The sequence below is a fragment of the Rhipicephalus sanguineus genome, chromosome 3 (genome assembly GCF_013339695.2).
Source record: "Rhipicephalus sanguineus isolate Rsan-2018 chromosome 3, BIME_Rsan_1.4, whole genome shotgun sequence".
NCBI lineage: Eukaryota > Metazoa > Arthropoda > Arachnida > Ixodida > Ixodidae > Rhipicephalus > Rhipicephalus sanguineus.
The window spans coordinates 140,930,617-140,948,380 of record NC_051178.1 but is presented as its reverse complement, the minus strand read 5'-3'; the positions used below and the strand labels follow the sequence as shown (position 1 = coordinate 140,948,380).

Below are 17,764 nucleotides of genomic sequence, written 5' to 3'. Positions count from 1 at the left end.
AAAGAAAGAAAGAAAGAAAGAAAGAAAGAAAGAAAGAAAGAAAGAAAGAAAGAAAGAAAGAAAGATAGAAAGAAAGAAAGAAAGAAAGAAATAGGACAAGGGTTCTTGATATTTTTTTTTTAATTTTGTGCATAGCACTGAGCACTGGAGGTCCGTAACTAAGGCAGCGCAAGACGAAGGATTGTCAAGGGCAATCAGCTTTCGTCCGTTAACAATCTTGATGGCTGTTCTTCTTTGTTTTAGTTCTTGCATTCTGGTGAGCCCGTTTTGTTTTATTGTGACGTTCGCAATCACACGGTGAAAAATAATGGAGCCGCTAGGATTGTGGTCGTTTATTGCATGAACAAGAACAGAGAGTTCGTGGTCTAAAAGAACACAAATTAAGGCTAACGCAGCACGCGTGCATGGAGACAAATTTTTCACTCTTGCTAACACAAGACCCACATTGGTATTTGAGAAGGGCGCTGGAAGTAGGAAATTCCGCTGTGCAAAAACAGACGAAATCGTGCGCTCAAGTCAGACCGCTGCTCAGGCCCTCGTCCGCATTTCGGTCTGAGCAGTGATATGACTCGGGCGTTAGAAGAGCGGTTGTGCATAGGTGCATTTAAGTGAACTTAAGCAGGCCCAACAACAGCAAGCGAAATCAATATGGCGAGATTACAAAAAATTTCTGTAAAACAAAGGCTGCAATGCGCTGCTAGCTGTACTCGAGGCCGCCTTAAATCGTCAAAATTTCCTTTCTTCCCTGAGCACAGCCCACATTCAGCAAGTCACAGAAAAAGTCAGTGTCGTAGATTGGTCGCAGATGCTCCATGCACGCTCCGTTTCTGTTTTGCTGGTATTCTCGACATAAAGATGCCTTACGTTCAACATACCGTTTCGGATGACACTGCCACGTGATCGACCGCTCACAATCAACAACGAAACAACAACAAAAAATACAAACGCTGTTGATCGCTGTAGTATATATTTTAGAATCCACGTGATCGCACTATTACAGCAGCGGCAAGCCATTGACAACAAGTCGCTAGGACGATATACATCTACTGTAAGAATACTAAGAATAACGAAGTGTTGAGCAAACGTGGTGCTGTTAATCTGAGCAGTCTTCTGAACGTTCGTACGCACTTTCATTACTACCACCACACTGAGGAGATTCAAGATGTCTCCACAAACTTAAGGATAGCTATTTATCAGAGATGCAATCTAATCGCCCGAAAAAAAAATTCATTAGATGGTGAACTCAGTGAGTTGAGTGCTATGTTATGTTCACAGGAAACTTGCACGCGTATCGCACATAATTAACGCATACTGTTGGAGAGTGGTTGGGAAAAACGACACAATTTTCAACCTAGAATATGGTTGGGATTTGGTAACTTATTTTGGCACGTCGATGACAAGTTATGCTGTGGCGCTGCAGTTATAGGTGCTGCTACTTTACAGACCTGACGAGCAAATAGTAAAGGTGCTTTCGCGATTGCACGTTGCGGAGTGCCTCCTTAGGAAAGTAATGCGAGACGCTTGAAAACATGCGAGGGACGGTTCGCGCTAAGTTAGGTTTTTAGAACATCATAAGCACCATAGTAGCAGTTAATAGCTAAGAGAAACTGACTATAGCCCAAGCTTTCATTGTCTTTTAAGCAAACACTTCGCCAAATCCCCTGTCGACAGGTTTTGTACATAACGGTAGGGCTCACTTATAGGAAGCATAAGCATGACGATACCTAAATATAGCACACCGTGTCTTCATGAAGACATAACAACTGACCACGCCTTTGAGAACATGTAATGTGTCAAAGAAGTGAGCGCGAAACTGACGTTATTGTAGTCCAATAATTGCAGTCATAAAGCTCATGGGGCACACTTTGTTTGCCCGTTGTTTCTCTTACATTCACGTGTTCGCAATAATGCTGCCGGTTTGGCACAAATAAAACATTGTTCACAGCAAGGAGTATTTAGATAAATACTCCGACAGGGGGCGCAAGGACATTACAGAAAATGTAATTGCCTGTGTTACCGTGTTGGCCAGTAATGGTCTTATTTTTGCCTACGCAAAGGCACAACCCTCAGGGTCCTTGCGAATGTCTATATTGGGTGATGAAACTCTCGCATCTTTGAAGAGACAGGATTTTCATGTTATGGTAAAACCAATTATGCCTCGTTTTATTGTTATTTTCTTCAGGTACAACTCGGTGCGATTTCAACTTGTCTCACAGCTTTATGTACTCATCTGGCCCTGTAGTAACAAAGACATCTTATTGAATTGTTCGCAAGAGAAAATTGGCAGTCCTGACGACGGACGTATAAATAGTTAAGCTTGAAGGCCAAAAGTAAAGAATCATAACGAGCGAAAACCTTTGTGAATTCCACCCCTGATTTGTCTGTATGCAGTTTAATGAGGAAAAAAAAAGCGATCTTAAAACATATTTGTGCAACCAGGAGGTGCACATAGCCGGACTTCGTGGCTAGACTTATCATATACGTATTGCACGTGAACTTGTCACAAATCTCACATGCAACAAAAGCCTGTCAATTCCATCCAACGTTTACTCCTGAGGAGGACTAAAACTTCAACGCGGCTACGGCAAAGCCCTGTTATATTCGCGAGTGACAAACCAAATATTCAGGTGAAACGAAGACAATCTCCATACCACCCGGATTAGCCAAAACGGTAACACGCGTATCCTTCCTCCTGCTCTCTGTTTGTCAACACGTCATCGCAAGGCAAAGTTGCTCACAACTCTGCTCAAGTCATAGTCACAGTCCCCGCCTCTGTATCGGTATGACAACGAGGAAGCAGATGGATGACACGGCTGTGATGACCAGAAAGAACCAGAACAGGGTACGGTCTATCACGAGCGCCATTTGTCGCCACTCGTTCACAGTCCGGGTGAGGTGCTCCTCGCGCTGCTGTTTCTCCAGCAGGTACCGCAAAGTCCTCAGCACTTCTTCCTGCACGCGCTTAGTGGATCCGCCACTAGCGGCGCCACCGCGACACCGGCGATGCCTGGCCGTTCCAGAGGCGTTGTTCCGCGACATGTCGCCGTGGATGACAGGACTCGGGGACTCGTTGCTCGCGGAGTGCTCGGCGTACTCGCCGCGAGAGTAGCGGTCTTCGCCGCCGATCACGACGCTGTCGACGACGAGCCGGAAGGTGTCGTCGGCCGCGGGCTGCCTGCCGCTGTCTCCGTCGTCGTCCAAGTCTGAGCGGTCCTTGGCGGCCGCTGTGCGCGACGGCAAGTCGTAGAAGTGCACGTGGTTGTCACCGACGGTCTTGCGGCGCGCAGGCCTCGAGAACCACCCGCGACCGGGGGACGACTTGTCGAGCAGGAGACGGCGGAGCCACGCGGGCACTTCTTTCCGGCTGGGACCGCGGTAGTGGAAGTTGAGGACGATCACGGTCATGACGACCGAGATAGATGTGATGGCCATCACGGCCGTCAGGTATATTCCTGCATTTCGGCAGAACAAGTGAAGTTGTGAGAGCCAGGACCAAGCTGTCGCGCACGCAGAGTGCTAATAGTGCTATAATCATCGTGTTACATATCCGAAACATAAGCGCTGAGGAAAACAACAGGTACAATGGAGGTCATCGATTAACATCCGGTATACTAACCTACCAACTCGCCCAGCTTGCCTGTTATCATTCAGTACATCGGCTTTCCATAGCCCACCTATTGGGGCGAATCTGCTCATACTTCATAGATCACATCAATTAGTGTCATCCTGCAATGGTTGTTCAGCTACACTGCAAAAATAATTACGCTTGTAAAGGTGCGCATTTTTCATACATTTTTCATATTTTATTCGTTATTGCCACTCTTTACGTTTTGTCACACTCGTTGAAGGTAGGACTGTTCCTGAGCACTTTTTATCGGACTTATATTTACCGGAGCAAAAAAGCAGGTAGCTGTTGTGCTATTCTCCCAGTTATAGCATTATGGCGTGGTATAATAAACTAGTCTAAACTCGTTTAGCATTTGTACACATTCTTTGTTCGAGCTGCCTTACATACTTCAAGGAAAGCTAATAGAGTCATATCTAACGCGTTGACGGATGAAGATAAACGTGGTGCATTGCATAGTGTTGCAAAATCCTTGAGCAGGGGATGTCGCTAGAGCCAGCGTTTCCGTAGGCGATCTTGTCTTCTTCAAGGCAGCATTGCTGCAATGAAGAAGACAAGATCGCTTGGTCGATACGTTGGCACCAGCGACACCCCCTTTTAAAGGGGCCCTGCAACACATTTTCAGCATTGTCAGAAAACTCTGCCGATCGGTAGTCGAGGCTTCTGAGAACACGCGAGCTAAACATTGCAGCGCAGCACGCGGCCTGGAATGTGCAATTAATTGTCAAAGTGACCAAAATATCGCTTCCTCTTCCCTCTACAAATGATGCCATATAACCAAATTACTGCGTCATATACCCAAAGTCCACGGCCGTTGGCTGATTTGATCATCGTGAGCTGCATAGTTACCGTGGCCGCCGCGGGATGCCGCCACGTGCCCGCGCTCGCGCTTGCGGTGACACTGAAAACAAGCCGCGCGTTCGATAAAAAAAGTTGATTCGTGAGGAAATAAGCTTTTTTAATTAAGCCATTAGATGATTACTTGGAAAAGTGTTACAGGGCCTCTTTAAGGATTTTTCATCTCTTCAAGCCTGTATCTGCTCCTACACTTCTGCCTTGTTTGGTTTACATAGCACTGTAATATATTGCAGTGATGAAAACGGCACTGACCAAGTAAGGGTATGGACTCTGATGTCTCGGGCATCTTCTCCGCTATGGCCAGCATGAACACGGAGAATGCTAGCAGCACTGTGACGCCGAGTGCGATCTTCTCGCCCGAGTCCGGCGGTAGGCAGAAGACGAGCAGAGTGAGTACGGACATCATGATGCAGGGCAGGACCACGTTGTACATGTAGTAGAGCGTCTTGCGCCTGATGACCAGGACCACCGTGATGTCCGGGAATGGCTGGTCTGGACAGCAAGGGTAGTAGACCACGTTGCGCACCATGCGCGCCTCGAGCAGCTCCCACTCGCCGTTCGGCATGTAGTTCACCAGGTCGACCTCGGATGTCCGGTTCTGGATGTCCACCTGCAACAGGCGATTCCGATTGGACATACACTGGACCACTATGGCTGACTTGCGACTGATTGGCCTTTAAACCACGTTTGACTCATGAAACAGCATCGAATGACTGTGCGGCAGGCAGCGTATCAGCAACACAAGCCACTGAATAAGTCGTCCGCTTCGCATATGTACCTATAGGCGCAGTCTATATAAATAGACAATTTTAGTGTAAACTGCCCAGGAAAGTTTGGCAAAAAGAGATGCTACCATTTAAGCCTTCGTTTGAAGAATCTACTACTATGACTGACGAGCTATTCCCGCACGAGATTCTGATACCTGTACCGGACCATTTTTTATCCTGTATAGCTACTCGTTTCACAATGAAGCATTCATTCATTCATTCATTCATTCATTCATTCATTCATTCATTCATTCATTCATTCATTCATTCATTCATTCATTCATTCATTCATTCAAACAGTGTTTGCAAGAATTCGACGGTGCAGTCGCGCATTTTCCGCCACATGACCTTAGCATCTCTTTGGCCACAACTGGCCCTTGCGGCCATCAAAAAAAAATTACACGTCATCGTCACCATCATCATCCTCACCTTGGCATCATGCTGAAGCATTTTTACGCAGAATCCGATGCGGTGCATTGTGTCACATGTCTTACAATTATATGCCGCAGCACAAGCAGGTGGAAAGGGGGATATTTCAACATGGTGGACTCTGTATATCACCGGTAGTGAAAGAGAAAGAAGAAAAAAACATATATGAGCTATTCTGCACTAGCGCAGTGTTGCGCCGTGTTTATGCATATCACGAAAGCAAAGGTGCTACCAGTGCCCCTGGACGAATAGCATTAATGAGTTAGCCGATAGCATGCAGTGTAAGTCGCTTTTGTTTAGACAACGCTTTTGAGAGGAATTCTTGGGGTTAATTGGCTCACCATGTTTACAATAATGAACGGACATCGAACAAAGCAGAACTCGTTGCTGGGTTAGGTGGTACATTACTTTGAATAAACCAGACGCCGAACCACCACAAGAAGAAAGCGACATAAACAGAAGGAGCGTCTTCTGTGGACTCTCCTGATGGTGGTTCGGCGTCCAGTTTATTCAATGGAACATTGAACATTAGCCTGGGGTTTCTTTAGTGTGAGCAGGTTTTTATACATGGTCATTCTTCTTTTCAGCTTCCAGAATCGTGAGACCACCGCGCTCGGTAGTCAAGCACGCGGAGGATAACCAAACTATTTTTGGTCTATATCAACAACGCAAGCTTCTGTGGAGTGCTGTCGTATTGATTCAGTGACCAAACGCGAGCGATTCTTCGCAGACGTCTAAAAAAATTAAACAGACATGCTTTTTTTTTAAATGCTTGGAACCCACTCGTGCCCCAGCATACGAGTGTTGGCTCTCGAGGCTACACGGAATTGTCTCCTGGAGAGCTACTGTAAACAGTATTTAACACGAAAGTGTTTTATGCCAGGGTCCACCAAGACTTCAATGGCGTATTTCCGTCACGGAAATGATGTTGAAAACGTGCACATTATCAGATGGCAAAGGAAAAAAGTTACATCAACGTGAGTCGAACCCAGGACCTCTCGGTCCGCGGCAACAGATGCCGCGCATGCTATTCACTGTACCATCGTCACGCACTCGGGAGGCTTACAAACGCGCTTTTTATATTTCACACTTTCCACTTGGAGTGCTCTTGGTCGGCGGGGTGGTGTCGCCGTCTTGATTTGGTAAAGTTAAGCAACGCATCATCACCGTGGCCTTCGCGATTAGCTCCTGCAACGCGTCGTTGATACACGTCCGTCCCATTCGGCGCGTTTCCAATAGAAGAAGTGCAATTTTGTCAATGCCTTAACACACATCGAAGTTGCGACCTTAGCCCAAGCCTCGGCCTCGCTAAAAATAGCTCTACGACGCGCTCCTGACCGCGTTTCCCGCTTACGCTAGCCCCGAGAAAAATCGCGCCCGTGCTAGAGGGGAGACACGACGCGCGTTGCGTTTCTCTCTTGTCCGGCCCTGGTGTTCTGTTTACTCTTTAACAAGCCGCGGGAGAGCGACCTTATTCGACGCTCTTTTGGCTGTCACACCGCTTTCTTTGATTACGCTGTCAACGTTAATTACTACATCTACCACAACGGTTTGCTTAATCGTTGATCGTAGACGTTAGCCGTCGGGATGGAGATGCGTCACCAAGCGTCAACGTGGGTGCATCCTCGTTAAACGGTGCTATAGGCACCGTACACTGACCAGAGGGAGCTGCGTTGCTCGCACTGGCCCGTGCCAAGTTCGCTGACATTGGCCGTTAGGGGCACGCAGAAAACAGACGCGCGAACGCGTCCCCCGTGTATCTCGGCCGCAGTCCGCCCACTCATACAGAGAGTGAGACGCGCACATCGCGTTCCATTTTGAGCAACCCCGTCTCGTTATTGCGATTTTTGTCCGCTAGGTTTTGCGTTCTGGCGCTGCACTCGCACTGGAAAAACTCGACTGTACGGTGCCTATAGCTGCCAAACACCGATAGACATTGAACAAGCTCTCTTATTTCAATGCACAGTAAACATTCAACTATTTCTGTAAAGACACGTTTAACTTTCACGTTGTGCCGATTCCTATGACGGAGGGATCAACCTTATTTTTCTCCTCTGTGTTACGTTGTGATGAATTCTAAGCAGCTGGCCCAACTTGTTGCCTTGATCAGTAACTTACAGTGCATTAAGCTCAAGAGAAGAAAAAATGATTAGTGCTAATGTATTTTAATACTAGTAACGTGCTTCTTAGAAAATGTCGTTGTTCAGATAAGCTCATTTGGTTAGAAAAATCTTTTTCTTTTCCGGCGCACGCGCAGAATATTTTTTTTTACTTTTACATCGATCTTCGCGTATACTCACTTCATGAAGCTAGTACCTGTTGGCTGTTCTGTACTTTCCTGAATTTTTACCCTCTCTTTAATTCCTCCCGAACGTGTAACTACTGCTGCATAAATTATTAAAAACATCACAATAAAGGAGAAGAGAGATGGGGGTGAGCAAGGAGGAAAAGGTTAGGATGGTCAAACAGACGAGTGCCCCGTTTGGTGTATTAAGTTATTAAGAAACATGCATTACTGCCGTTGAAGCATAAGCCAGCGAAACTTCGTAATCACACAGCTAAAAGCTCTTTACGTCTACATTTACGGCGTAATGTCTTCTTAAGCGGTAGCACGTGCCTGACTTAAAATCGCAGGCTGAACCAAATAAAGAAGACTTAATGGTGGCACCGAAACGCTATAGCCATTAACTGCGCTCGACGTAGGAGTAGGTGATAATGGCCTGTTGCCATCATAAACCGATGACACGTAATTTCTGGCCGTACAACAACATTATTAAGAGGACGAAGCGACACGTTGAGTAAAAAGATCTTAACGTTATTTCGTCAGCACAGGTTTATTATTGAAGATATCATAAAAGAAAGAGACTTAGTTACCTGTTATGGTAACGAGTATATACTGGTATTCCCGTAATGCTAATAAGAAATAGGAAATAATAAAAAAAGTTAGAGCGGCTTGCACTGGAGGTGCCATGCTAGAGAGACCGAGGAGCTGATGGGCTGTCTGTAGGCCTGGCTTCTGTTGTTTTGCCAAGTTTTGCAAATTTTATTTTTCTTTCTTCCTTCATTTCTTTCTTCTCTCTTCTCACTGCTTCTTCTATGTCTCTTTTTCTCTGTTTATTTCTATTTACTTGTTTCTCTCGCTCTCCCTCTATTTAGTTCTCTTTCTTGCTCTTTCTATCTTTCTTCCTCTTTTATCTCTTTCTCTCTCTCCCTCTCTATTTCTGGCTTGCTTATCCCCCTTCTTTCTATCCTTTTATCTCGCTATCTCTCACTCTATTTAATTCTCTCTCTTTCTTTGATTCACTTTCCTTCTCCCTTTCTTTCTTTTTCTGCGTTTCTTTCTCTGTATTTCTCTTTCTCATTCTTTCTATGCTATGCTTTACTCTCTCCCCTCCTGCTTTCCCCGATCCTCGCCCTCACATCTCTCCTCCTCACACTTACTTCCCTTTCGCGCCACCTTGCTGCACTATATTATACAAGGCTATGCTATGCTCTGCTAGCGTGCCTGGATAGGCGAGTGGTTAAGACGCTCGCCTTCGCATCGGGGGTACGCGACTTCGAATCCCGCCTCGTGAAGAATTTTTTTTCGCCAAGAGTTTCTTTCTTTCTTTTTCGCCAAGCATTTCTTTCTTTCTTTTTCGCCAAGCATTTCTTTCTTTCTTTCTTTCTTTCTTTCTTTTACTCTCTCTGTATTCGTTCTGTCATCCATTAGGGTTATTGCAGGCCACGCCTGAGAAATCGGCGCACGCTTTCTCGGAGCGAAGCAGAAGAGGACAAAGATCGAGAAGAGGATGTAGAGAGTGTGTGCCGGTTCATGATGATGATCATTTCTGTTTCCGACGGACAAATGACGGCGAGCTCAAAGAGCTTTGCTGTTGAAAAAAATCCTATATTAGAAAGAACTGTAAGGGTTCGGAAAATCTGTACTGGCGTTAGGTAAGTGAGTAAATGACGTCTACAACTATAGGTCTAACCCTATAGGCACACTGAAATGTACGGGCATGTGTCGAGGCAAGTTTCGACACATTCCCGTATAATGGATTCCTAACGCGCACTCCACGTTGCGTTACAGCACACGAGACCGCCAGAATTCGCAGAGACAGTCGCTTTGCAACGCGCTTGATAAACTGGACGGCCGAACTCTTTCGGAAGAAAGAATTCTGCGCCACCGACAGGACTTAACGTCGCAAAGAAGGCTGTGCAGGCGCTAATGCGCTTTCTGTGTTCAACCGGTCTGTCAGAACGGCTCTGATAGGAACGTCCTGCATGTGTGTGCATGTGTGGATTTTTTGTTTTGTTTTTATTTTATCTCACTCTCTGTCTGTCCTCTTTCCGACCCCTATTCCGCACCCCTGTGCGGGGTAGCAAACCGGTTACTACTACCAGGTTAAGCTCCCTGCCTCTTCCTTTTCATCTATTTCTCTCTTTTTGATCATCTACTTCTTTGAAGCGACGTCAAGCACGCGATTCCTGCTGAATGAATCTGCCTCCCATTAGAACAATTACAAGGTTGATTATTTATCGTGGCAGTTAATTATTTATCATGTCACTGCGATATGGCGTGCGATTAACGTCAGTACGCTCGGATAATCGAGCCGGTGTGGCAGACTGACACTGAGTTCCTCAATACGACTGTCAGTTTCCACTGAAAATGTCACATATTATGGGAGGAGGACCAGGATGTTGAAGGATGCTGGTGGATCTAGCCCTGCGAAATTTGCAGACCATGTTATGGGAACAGAGAGATGTCTTATAGACATCTTACGGGAAGAAAGAGATGTCTATAAGGTAACAATGCCTTTTATGAATATGGCGTGCGCGGACCGTCTGTAGATTGCAAATTCAGATTTACGAGGGGCAGGATGTGTAAAAGACATTATAATTTGCCTACATAAGCTCGACAAAGAGCTGTGCTCCTTTAACGTTCTATGGAGGCCATCGGGTGTCCTTGTATAGAGGAACTGAAGCAAAATTTCTCTCCGGTTCACCCACCTGCAGCCCGTCGTAGATCCAAGAACCGAACTTCATTGTGCAGACCTGGTCGTCGAAAGGGAAGTATGTCACGTCCACGGGGCAGGTGCTGCGAAACTTGGTGGGCGGCGGCCAGAACACTCGGCCCTGGGGGTCGATCATGGCGCGTGTCTGGAAATAGCCCCGCGTGTAGTCGTCCGCACTGCGAGTATAGGGCACACCGTGACATGCACAACTATTAGTGCGAACACGAGAGACAGAAAGCGAGAGCGTGCAAAACATAGTCTCAAAGGAGCACTGACACAAAAATTTTGCATCTTGTTTTTTTTTTGTTGCAATAGGTAGCTAACGACCCACTTAAAACAGCTGGAAAGCTCGTTTGCTCTAGCGCGCGACGGTTAACTATTTCGAGACGGTTTTGTAGAGCTCAGTCGCAGTTTCTGTTTCAGAGAACGCCGAGTCATGCGGGACCCATAGTGGTTTTCGAGTAAGCATAGCTGGCTACGTGAGCACACAAAACCGCGTGCACATGAGCACCGCGTTGTCAACTCTTTTCAACGAAGGCTTACTGGATCCCCTCTGAGGCGTTGTAAATATGCACTGCCGAGGCACGGACATCAGCCTTTGTACTCCTATGCAAGTCTGCCCGCTCGTTCCGTTGAAGAGGCCTGCTAGGAGAGAGCGCTCGCAAGGAGCGCATGCTGCCATGGCAGCCAACACAAACTAGCGTGCAGGGGGTGGTTGGTTGTTTACACGAAAACGAATGGCGCGTTTCGAGTGTAGTGGCGTGACACGCACATTAAAATTGATTTTAAATATGTTCTAGGCTATATTATCCGTTGATATATATCCGCGTTCATATATCCGCATGTGTGTCCACACAAATCTATCCCACTAGTTATGGATGCCTTCAAAATTTTGATTCAGTGCTCCTTTAAATAGAAACAGGACTCTTAAGAAAACTCAATGGTTACCGCTGCGGTGGCTTTTTGCTGTCGTCTACTCAAAGAAATAGAATGAAGTGCACGGCAGTGTTCACTCAAAGAGAAACGGCACATCGAATCTTTATGAGGGGAACGTACACAATTCGCATGATAAAACAGCCCCCGTTTCTGTTGCAGGCCTCTCAGAGAAGAACCTCGGCGATCTCAGAATTTGGAAAAAGGAGCTAAGTTGTATCAAAAGTACTTGTTTTTATGCAAAATATAACAGCACGAAGGACGGTATTAAAGACACAAAAACCACAGGACGAGTGCTGCAGCACTCGTCCTGTGGTTATTGGGTCTTTAGTCCCGCCCTTCGTGCTGTTATATTTTGCAAATGTCGCACCAACTTGCCCAGACAAAGTCTTTGTTTTTATGCTTCACCCAATGCTGCGTGACACTCCCTTAAGAGAGCGGACGTTTCTGGATACTCTCGATAAACGATACACAGTGACTATTGCTGCGCAGATCTCAAAGATAATATTGCTAATATTGATTGATGTACACTGCATGAAGCGAGGTAACTTATTTTACTTTTATGGCGCTTAAGTGTTGAATGCGACAGTCACGATAATTGGCGCCCTCCTATCGTCAATGGTTAAACTTTACATTGGTGTTCTTTTAATGCGGTTAAGTGGCCCTGCAACTTTAAGAAGCGAATGGCTGCCTGATGAGCAGCACAAGCGTTGTATTTGCAGTTATCGACAAGTCATCAGCTACGCCGAAGAAGAAAGAAGCGACGAAAGTCCAGACCACTGCTGTTACGCTTTTTGCTTTTGTGTATGAAGAGAGACGGCTCGCGTTACTTAGTGTCGGGCCAAACATTCCCTGCGCTTCTCGGAGCGCCGGTCAGGATGGCTCGTGTTCGCCGTTCTGGGCGCACTTCTTGCTGAAATTTGATCGCGCCGTCCTGCTGTAGCTCCGAATCAGTCGAGTGCACCGCGGTTTTGCCAACGACGTGCAAACGGTTCTTGCGACGTCGCGAGAATGTTCCTACGAGTTGACCAACCAGTGTTTGTCCTCGCACTCCCGCTTTACTTACTCTGATAGACACTGCCCTAACCATTCCCGGTACCGATCAGAACGTATAGCGTAGCACGGCTCCTGTATTCTTTGCGCGCATTTCTCTTCCCGTGTTTGTTTCTTGGTTCACTTCCTTTCTTTTATGTCTCGAGGGTGAAGTGCTTCGTTTTTTAAGGCACACAGTAGTGCGTTGACAGTTTTACGTAGTTTACTTGTGGTGTTCTCAATATCCAACTCATTCGGTACTAGTTACATGCTGCTACAGCTTCTGCTAGGTCATGCTATCACTACTGCTGCTAATAACAATAACATTCACATAAACCATGACAAAGACGAACTGAACTATGCGGTGCAAGATATTCAAGTTTCCCTTCAATGTCATGTCTGTCTGATTTTAAACCACATTTCCTTCAGTCCTATTTGTGCACTAAAAAAGTAATATGGGTAAACAAAGGGGCGACTTGCTGATATAACTCAACTAAATTGAAATGAAGAAGGGTATTGTAACAAGGAACCCGCTTGTTCGTCAGGCTTAACTAGGTGAAGCCGGGGAAAGCGTCGGGGCGTTAATTGCAGTTTTCATTGAAGTGTAGTAATTATGAGATAAAGGAAAACCTAAAAATAAATTGGCCGCCATCCTGCCCCGCTAACGTGAATGTCCAGCGGAGCTGTATCAACCACCACGCGTGCTGATAGGGTGGAGGGGGGGGGGGGGAAGGGGTATGTCTTATTATTACTTTAGAGTATAATGGTACTGATAATCGCTTTGTGATCGCTGTGGTAGACCATGATTGGTTCCGCGACCATTTTCAGCAAGGCGAATTTGTTCCTTTCGTCGAGCATTTTATTCGCGCTGTTCTGGTGTCTTTAACTTCCGTGGTCTACCCATGGTAGTCTTAGAATGAAATGAATGAGTTGCTAGACGGGTCTCCCTTTTATATGTGAAAGCGGGAAACACACGCGGGGAGAAGGAAGGGTCGTTTGACGTCATTCGAAGCCCTCGTGTGAAGTTCAAAGCATCTGCAACCTAACCTTTACCGGGGACACGTGGGAGGGTGTTCCGATTGTTCACAGGCGCCTTATCATCCAACATGCGGTTTTGATGCTTGTTTTGTGGCCTTCTTTATTGAAACGACTGCTGCGCTTTATGCCGTTTGCCTTCAATTGTTAAAGGGGTACTGACGCAAAATTTCGCGGCCGAGATATCCTGCTGGATCGATTCCCGTGTACGTGTGTGTACCATCTGCAAAATATCGACAGCGAATAAAGCTTGGAAGGTATTTTATATGAATTTTGATGTTCGCGAGCGCGATCCAGCATTATAGGCCGCACCTGGTGCATTGACACCCTCGGAGGTGACCCGAGGTGACCCCTCTACTTCCCCTACGTAATCGTTTCAGCCGGTACAAGTTATGATGACGTCGTAGCCGCCATTTATGTTTTGACGCGCTTCCCGACGAATCGCTCCTCGCCAGCGGTATACCAGCGGGTCAAACCTGAAGTGATTCGCCACGTCGAAAATTCCTTCCATCCCCGCCGCAAGAAAATCGTCGCCATCAGACGACAATGAGCGCGACGACGACAGACCGCGCCGAAATGCGTCACTGTTCTGTGTGCTCACGTGACCGAGCGTTTCACTCGCTAGGTGGTGATAGTTGCACCCGGCGGCTTGTCGTTTTTGGAGCTCTGTCAAACCGAAACTGAGGCTGTGTCGGTAATGAGGAGCTTGTAATTAATTATCTGTCGCGCGCTGCAGCAAACGATGTGCCGTGTTATGACTAACAGGCCCCCAGCAACACATTACAGCAAAAAAACGCGGGGCGAAAATTTTTGTGTCAGGACTCCTTTAAAGGGCTGCTAAGCCACCCAGAGGTCGAAACTTAGTTGTGGTGTTGCAGTTGCGTACGAGTCTACACTAAACGCTAGCAGAGTTACACGCGTTTTCTCGTTTCGCTCTTTCCTTCGCTGCGCTGCATTCATCGGCTCGTCTGTCCTCCTCTCCGAGTGCCCTTCCTCAGCATCCGAGGTGAAAATGCAAGGAGCGTGCACATATGCAAGCAGATGAGCACGCGAGCGTCTGTGGTGAGCAGTAGGATTTGCCCGATTTCTGTGGCACATCCGCGCTATTCGCGTGTTTCACAGATCGACGCGCCCCCATGCGGCGCGAGGCGGAAGCACCATCTCGATTATCACCGGCACGATGGATCGTCGGCAGCGGCCGCTATTTCTCACGTGCGGCGTTGCTTGAGCGTGGTCGTCGTTCTTTTGCGAGTCGACGTTTCCTTTTTTTTTAATCCGTGCGCGCACCCTCGTATTCCTTCGAGTGACACCACGTATCAAAGCGCCTTTCCGGAGTAATCGCATCTGATATATGCCCCACTGCACGGAAAGGGCATTATAGGAGACATAGGAGAAGACAGTCACGATAGATAAGGGGTTCAGCGCTGTCATCGTGTCTCGAAGTGGCAGCTACAGATTGCAAAAACAAAAACAAAAAAAAAAACGCGCTAGCGGCAGCCGGTTTTCAGCTTACCGCACGGCTTCAGCAGGGCTCGGCACGATAATCTAGTTGGGCGCCATGTTGTAAGATGCGTAACGCCACCTTTAGACCGTGAAACAGGCGAGTTTTGTGCTGACGCCACAAAATTTTCAGACCAACGAGAGGTATACAGCTTCGCTGTGAAACAACTCGCCGCCGGTGGAGACCGTACCCACAACCTTCGCATAACACGAAGGTTGTGGTTTCCGCGAAGATCATCATCATCATCATCATCATCATCATCATCATCATCATCATCATAATCATCATCATCATCATCATCATCAGCCTGTCTACGCCCACTGCAGGGTAAAGGCCTCTGGGTCATTCCACGCCAAACGTCCCAAACATTGCGCTCGACCCTCTCCAATTCCATTGTAAAAAATTGTGGACGTTCATATCAGTGCACCATTTGCCCTCGGAAAGTATTCCTTGGAAAAAAATTTTTTCTTGTCTGTTACAGTGATTTGAATTTCGCCGTAGTGGGTGAAACATAGGTTGCGAAAAAATACTCTAAAAAATACAATACTTTACGGAACGCCTTAAATATCGGCTGTTTACTTGAAAAGGAATGGCACTATCTTATTATCGCCCATTGACGACCACTACTTTGTCTCACGATGTGCTTTGTGGTGAAGCAATGCTGCAATTCTGCGCCCATTTTGATTAATTTTTAAAAATTCTACGAATATTACAAGCAAAATAGGACTATATCACATGGCTGGATAGTTGGCAGTAAGCGTGTCAAAAAAGTTTTGAAGTCGATGACCGAGTAGTTTCGAAGTGGAAGGGGCGCAAACATTGAAAAATGTGTGAAATGCCCCACGTTCAGGCACATGTAGAGTGGTGATGCGGTCCAAGTAAAAATGCACGCTTGATCTCGTTGGGAAGAGTATACAAAGGAAATTGATTTGTGAAAGTTTAATCAGAGTGTTTTTTGTTTTAGGCGAGAAACAAAAATTTATGTTTAGCGATCACGGCGTGCCTGGGCGCGGGCCCGTAAGTCCGCTTCACTGCGCCGCCACTGTTCCTTGGGGCAACGGAAGTACGCAGCGCCCACGCGGGTGGCAAGATCGTGTGCTGCTGTGAGTTTTCACGTTGCTGAAAACTTGCAAACAGTGTATATGGCTGGCAGAATGTTTCGGAAGGGCACTAAAGGCTGCCGGTTAGTAGTCGGAGCAGAGCACGATTTCATTGCCACGTCACTGCATGCACACGTACGACAGGCGCAGAGCTTGGGTTGTGTTTTCGATCTCTGCGGAGGTTGCAGTTCTTACTTCCGTTGCCGACGTATGGTCTTCGCCACTTGAAATGCCTGTGTTGCTGAGTAGGTGGTGAGCCCGGCATTAAGAGTGGTCAGTGATGATGGCACGAAATGGTGAAACGTGCGCGTACCTTTGAGGGAGATTGTAGACTCAAACCTTGCTGAGAGCTCAACTTTCTTCCACGCTGCATGCGATGCCTTCATCTTAGTAATCGCCTTGCGATTACTAAGCGAAGGCGATAGACATTTCAAAGGACGAAGCCGCCTTAAAGGCGGCTTCGTCCTTTTGTATATTTATCGCTTTCGGTTGCCGTTGTACAGGCTCTCCGTCAAAAATATGACACAATAGCAGTATACTCACCGTTCACAATGTTTACCTTACGCGCTGCCAAGGGATGCGGCCGAAAGACGAACCTTCGAGTGCCGCGTGCTCGCTCGGCGACGCGATCACCGGAGCAAAGTTCACCTCTGCCGAAGATCCGAGCTTAAGAATACGTAGCACCATTCGGCTCCGAGGCACGAATGGCGCGAGTCACGTTCAAGCGAGCTGCCCATAAAAAAAGAATTAAGTGTATTCCCGGTGCCTGTTAGCCACTTTTATTATATAATAATATATTTTAAACGAACCATCACTCGTTTTCCCTGACACTTCGTCGGCGGCACTGCGGAAAGCCGAAGACTGCGTGTCGAAACGAGAAAACTCACAGCAGCACACGATCGTGCCACCCGCGTGGGCGCTGCGTACTTCCGTTGCCCCAAGGAACAGTGACGGCGCAGTGAAGCGGACTTACGGGCCCGCGCCCAGGCACGCCGCGAACGCTCAACATAAATTTTTGTTTCTCGCCTAAAACAAAAAAACACTCCGATTAAACTTTCACAAATAAATCTCCTTTGTTCACTCTTCTCAACGAGACCAAGCGTGCATTTTTACTTGTACCGCATCACCACTCTACATGTGCCTGAACGTGGGGCATTTCACACATTTTTCAATGTTTGCGCCCCTTCCACTTCGAAAATACTCGGTCATCGACTTCAAAACTTTTTTGACACGCTTACTGCCAACTATTCAGCCATGTGATATAGTCCTATTTTGTCTGTAATATTCGTAGAATTTTTAAAACATAATCAAAATGGGCGCAGAATTGCAACATTGCTTCACCACAAAGCACATCGTGAGACAAAGTAGTGGTCGTCAATGGGCGATAATAAGATAGTTCCATTCCTTTTCAAGTAAACAGCCGACATTTAAGGCGTTCCGTAAAGTATTGTATTTTTTAGAGTATTTTTTCGCAACCTATGTTTCAC

General features: G+C 46.8%; 1 protein-coding gene across 1 annotated transcript in view; it reads right to left on the bottom strand.

Moving 5' to 3' along the window:
• Window positions 1-303: 303 nt before the first annotated feature.
• The window catches only part of LOC119387294 (neuronal acetylcholine receptor subunit alpha-10), a 139,206-nt gene continuing 121,745 nt past the window's right edge, over window positions 304-17,764 (bottom strand). Inside the window, exons 5-7 of the mRNA XM_037654634.2 lie at window positions 10,672-10,852; window positions 4,736-5,093; window positions 304-3,452 (exon numbers count right to left, since the gene is read on the bottom strand). Of these exons, the coding sequence (XP_037510562.1) occupies window positions 2,758-3,452; window positions 4,736-5,093; window positions 10,672-10,852 (1,234 nt within the window). The 3' untranslated portion in view covers window positions 304-2,757. The remainder of the gene's footprint in view (window positions 3,453-4,735; window positions 5,094-10,671; window positions 10,853-17,764) is intronic.